Source organism: Austrofundulus limnaeus, unplaced genomic scaffold (assembly GCF_001266775.1).
Source record: "Austrofundulus limnaeus strain Quisiro unplaced genomic scaffold, Austrofundulus_limnaeus-1.0 Scaffold2313, whole genome shotgun sequence".
NCBI lineage: Eukaryota > Metazoa > Chordata > Actinopteri > Cyprinodontiformes > Rivulidae > Austrofundulus > Austrofundulus limnaeus.
The window spans coordinates 15,077-20,375 of NW_013954715.1; the positions used below are offsets into that span (position 1 = coordinate 15,077).

The 5,299-nt window shown below is 41.0% G+C and overlaps 1 protein-coding gene across 1 annotated transcript; it reads left to right on the forward strand.

Annotated features, from left to right (window-relative positions):
- Positions 1–812: 812 nt before the first annotated feature.
- On the forward strand, positions 813–4,199 carry LOC106510780 (claudin-23). The gene has a single exon (XM_013999500.1). It carries the CDS (start codon positions 2,789–2,791, stop codon positions 3,680–3,682), a length of 894 nt encoding a protein of 297 aa, XP_013854954.1. The 5' UTR covers positions 813–2,788; the 3' UTR covers positions 3,683–4,199.
- Positions 4,200–5,299: the final 1,100 nt, after the last annotated feature.

Sequence of the window (5,299 nt, forward strand, 5' to 3'; positions counted from 1 at the left end):
ATTTTAACCCAGGTGTCGTCAACATATCTGAACCAATGGCTCGGTGGCACCCCTGAAAAGGACATCAAGGCTCTGAACACACACTGAAGTGTTAAGTTCAGAAACGCAAAAATTATGTAATAAAATTTTATTGTTGTTACCCAAATTGGCCACCAGACCGTAGCAGATACACCACGAGATCCTTCAGTGCTTTAGTTCCAAATTTCTAATCTTATCTTTTAATGGTGGACCAATTTTTACTTTTTTAAATTTAAAGTAACTAAATGAAGCACTCACCAAAAAACGTAAATTAAAAACTCTGTGTTTCAACTCGAATTAAGTTAAACTTTTTAGAGCATTGCAATGATAAAATAGATCATTTCATCCATGTACAGGCCAACAGTCTGACTTTACATTTTAARATTTCAGACAACATTTTGCTTTAAATGAGTAACATATGTTGTTCTGATATATTTAGATAATGAGGGAATAAGAGGTGAAGTGATATAATGCTGTTTCAGGGAAACATGGTTGGAATCTGGCTGTGCTTCGTCAGTCGAAACCAACAACACATTAAATCAAAGTCACCAAGCAGGATTGTTACACAAATAACTCGAAAGAGAAAACTCTATTCTTTTTTCAACATCTTTTAAAGACAGGGCAATAAATATATTATTGTTACACATCATCATTAATAAAATAAAAAGTCCAATCTATAGGGTAATATGCTAAACATTTGAAAAATGATTGGAACAGCTACAAATTATATTTTGCTTTTTTACTTTTACAAACTAGTTTTTATTGTTTTACATCAATTGTGTTTTAGAAATGGGAGCAAATTGTGTGTTTATTTGTTTTGTTTTTTGCAACCAGCTTGAAAAAGGTTTGTTACATTGTCATAAATTTGCCACAATACAGGTCTATTCTTGATAAGATTGCTTTTTAATGCCTGAATGATACATAAGTCAGAGAAATGTGTGTGAAAAGCACAAGTCTTCATCTGATAAATGYTTAGAATAAAACTGAGTGAAAAAACAGGCAAAGTAAATAAATAAAACCCATTGAAAGACATTAAAAAAGTTATTAGAAGATAAAAATGGTGACTAGAAACTATGACTTCTCAAGGAAAATATAAATACATAAAACTTGCTTAGAAAGTGAGATCCTCCAGAATCCAGCACCCCAACCCATTTGGACGTTGCTTATCCCATACTTAGTTTGACATTTTATCTAAACTTGACATTTGGTGCCCAACATGCAGCATTATAAGGCGTCACTGAAAGTTCTGGCCTCTATTCTAATTCACAGATGAACACTTGATGAGTTTCAGGTAAAACTTCAACGAACCAACAGCTGATCAGCAGATCAAAATGGAAATGGAGGTTGTGATGATCATGATGATTGTGCAGATTCAGTCTGTTTGGTTGGCATACCTGACATTCCCCATCCAACCGCTTTTATAAGTGACACCGTACGCACACAAAGGACTTTGAACTACACATATATGCATATTTGATAGAAATTACAGATAAAACAAACAGGCATTCTTCATTAAACTATATGAACTTTACTTATAAAGGGACAATGTATAACTCAAACATAAATGTCACTATTTGATGCATTGTACCAGATTATAGCACAAGCTAATTCACCCTTGAAAATGGATATACAATGCAATAATCCAATAAAACAGAAAGTTGTGTTCTAATCACAAAACACAAACATATATTCTCTTATAGCTCTCCTTAATCTGATTTTTTTCAAATAAAAGTGTAAATATCTGCATTTCCATGTCTTCTAAAAAAGTGTTTCTCTTCGYAAACTGAATCACTTGAAAAAATAAAGGACCTGGTTTGGGATTTTAGGTAATGAGTTTGCATAAAAGGATGCAATATTAGTGAAAAAATCTCTGTTCTTTAGGTGATCAGTTTGATCTGAGAGCAGCCGCCATCACAAAAACACAAGAAAGACAGAGGAGGATAGTAATGTTCTGTTAGTCATAACTCACAGTATCAAGTTTAACCAATAAATTACCATCAAGTAGGCAAATTATCTAACTTGCCATCCAAAGTTAAAGCTTATTTTGAAGTTGAGTTCACATTTTTTTCAGGCGGCAATTGAACTCAAGTTTTAAAATTTAATAACCATAATGATTTTTAAGAAGAGAAAGATGAAGTAGCTACAAGTTATTGTGAGAAACATCCTGTGAAACTACATTCTTTCTGGGAGTTTGGTGACACGTGGAAACCAAAACCACAACATCTGAGCTCATCTGCCTCTGATGAAGTTAGATTTATTACTAATTCTGTAGAGTTGAAACTAAAAAAAATTGTTACAGTTAAAAAGAAATCTGTTACTCATATTCACAAAACTTCATTGCCAAGGATGCATGCTTTGTTTCTTTGAGGTCTACAAGATTTTAGAACCAAACTGTTCCTCCTTTTTTATTTAGCTGCAAAAACCATGGATTTATTATTAAAACACCAGTTCAAAACCAGAACAAGTTGACCGGATTCTTAAATCTCATCTGTTCTTTATCAGACATCAGAAATTTGCATAAAAAAGCCTCTCTGAAACACCACTCTCTCTTTTTATTTTTATTTTCCTTGTGGTGGCAGGTGAGGATGAAAAAGAGCCCCGCCTGCGCGCGGCGCGCCACACCTGTCCATTTGGAGACAAACAGGAAAGTCTGATCTCTCCCCCTCCTCCTCCTTCAGTTTCAGTTGATTTATTTTAAAGAACCATCTGTTTAGTTGTCAGAAGTCACTCGTTTCAGTTTGTTTGACCCACAGCAGCAACAGCAGCAGCCATGCCGGAAGACTTTCGGCGGATGTTCTCCAGAGAGAGGCACACGACATGGATCCGGAGAACTTTGCGCACTCCGGGCATCCTGATCTTCGGGGCGGTGATGGGACCCTGCGGGTGGATCCTGAACCTGGTCTGCACCGTGGCCCCAAACTGGAGGACCTTCGGCAGTATCCCACAACAACCAGCTTCGTATGTCATTGAACAGGGGGTCTGGGACGTTTGTTCAACCAACACGGCAGGGGTGCAACAGAGCTGCAACCTGCAGGACGCCACGTACTTCAACGACAACACGGTGGTGAAGGTGGCCCAGGGGATGATGGTCGGCTCCCTGGTCGTGACTCTCATCGGTCTGGGCTTCGCCATCCCGGGGTTGCGCTGCTGGGCAGAGAAACCCCAGTGGGTAGTCTGCGCCATCGCCGGGTTTCTGTTCTTCTCCTCCGGCGTCCTGGTCATCATCCCCGTCGCCTGGTACACGTACGGCATCGGCAGCATCACGTCGGTGTACCTGCAGAACGGGGTCACGATCCGCGTGGGCTACTGCATCATCCTGGGCTACATCGGCGGCATCTTCGAGGTGCTGGGCGGAATCGTCATGATGGTCGGGATCGTCCGCTGCTGCGGGGGCAGGAACCGGGGCGAGAGGCGGCTGGACGAGGAAATCGTCCGCCAGCACCGGCGCCGGCACCCGGAGCAGTACCAGCAGCCCCCGCCCAAGCCCGAGCCGAGGCGCGTGGAGGTCCCGAGCCTGAGCCGGACCAGGAGCAGCGCCGGCAGCAGCGTGCCGTACACCAGAGACAACCTGGATGATGACGTGTCCTTCCCCAGGGCCAAGACCCCCGGGGGGCAGTCCGGGAACAGCTCGTTCAACGGCAGACCCTACGATGCAGACCTATGATCTGAAAACGCACAAGGAGGAAAACTTTGCACAGAGAACAAAGAACATTTAAAGTGTTGTAGTAATAAGATTAATTACCACAAAGTACCAAAAAAAAAGAGTCAGAAACAGTGCATTAAAATAAATCTTATAGATAAGGAGCTTGTTATAAAAAAAGAAGAATGTATGGCATTCCATTTGTGTCAAAAGTAGAATTATGTTCACGTTGGAATCATTGAAGAAAATAGTTAGAAAAAACAAGTAAATGTTGATTTAAAGTTCTGTTTTTTGTTGTGACACTGGAAGGTTGCTGGACTCAAAATGTACAAATCTTTGAGAAAGGTTTTCCATTTTATTTCCTTTAACATTTGCCAATTCACACCTCTTTTCTTTTTTTCTTTTTGTGTTTTTTTTTTTTTGCACTTTACAATGAAGACCCATCCTCGTCTTAACGCATGTTTAAACAGAAGCAAGAGATTCGTTATTCACCAGTTGTTCTGTACGTCTTTCTATTAAATCTGCTGTCTTTCTTGACCAAGTCTCTTTTGTTCAATGTGAAAAAAAGTACACATTTAACAAGCAAATTATATTTGTGATAACACTTTGAAATTCTAATAACACAGGCCACATTCTGGTTTAAACAGGTATATTTTTACTCTTTAAACAAACAGATGTTGGTTGTTTTTCTATAATTACCCATTTCGTCTGTTTCATCGTCTCAACCTCTTAAGTATACAGACAATGTAGTTGGACCGGTCTGAGAGGTTGGGCTCTCGTACAACAACATTGTCTTTTCTGTTTAAACGTGGAGCAAAGGTGAAGTTCCTGCTTCGTCTTTTGTTGTTAAATTACTTTGAAAGACATCGCAATGCTGCTCTCCCTGCGCGACCCGTTCGTCATCACAGCCCAGGTGTGTCAGGTGTAGGAGTAACACTGGCTCAAACACTTTTATATTAAACTGCTGCATTAAAACAACACTATGAAGGATTTTACGACTGCGTTTTTCATTATTTCCATCAGGAAAATTTTGTTTTCCATTCTCCCCATCTGTATTCATCAGAATACAGTATAAACTTTTTCAGTTGGCCTGAGATCTTGAGGTTTTTATGTCTAGGTTCTTCCATCAGTTCGTGTCTCCAATGATTCCACCACCTCCCAGAAAACCTCCCACTTCCCATTACAGAACACACTCCTCACAGGTCGACTCTTCCATCCTTACGTTTGACCAAACTGCCACGGRTGATAGAAATCTTGAGCAGTTGTGGAGCCGTGGAGCTGAGAGTTTCTCATCTCCTCACAAAACACAGAAGTGATTTGGAAAAAGCATATTTGTGGTCATACTTTTGGTAAATGGACTGAACTGGAGCGGTTCGTGGCCGAGTGCGAAGCGGCCGGGATGAGGTTCAGCTCCTCCAAATCCGAGGCCATGGTCTTGAGCCGGAAAAGGGTAGAGTGCCTTCTCCGGGTCAGGGGGGTCGTCCTGCCTCAAGTGGAGGAGTTTAAGTATCTGGGGATCTTGTTCACGAATGGGGGAAGAACGGAGCGCAGGCGGATTGGTGCAGCGTCTGCTGTAAAGCGGGTGCTGTACCGGTCCGTCATGGGGAAGAGAGAGCTGAGTCAGAAAGCGAAGCTCTCGAT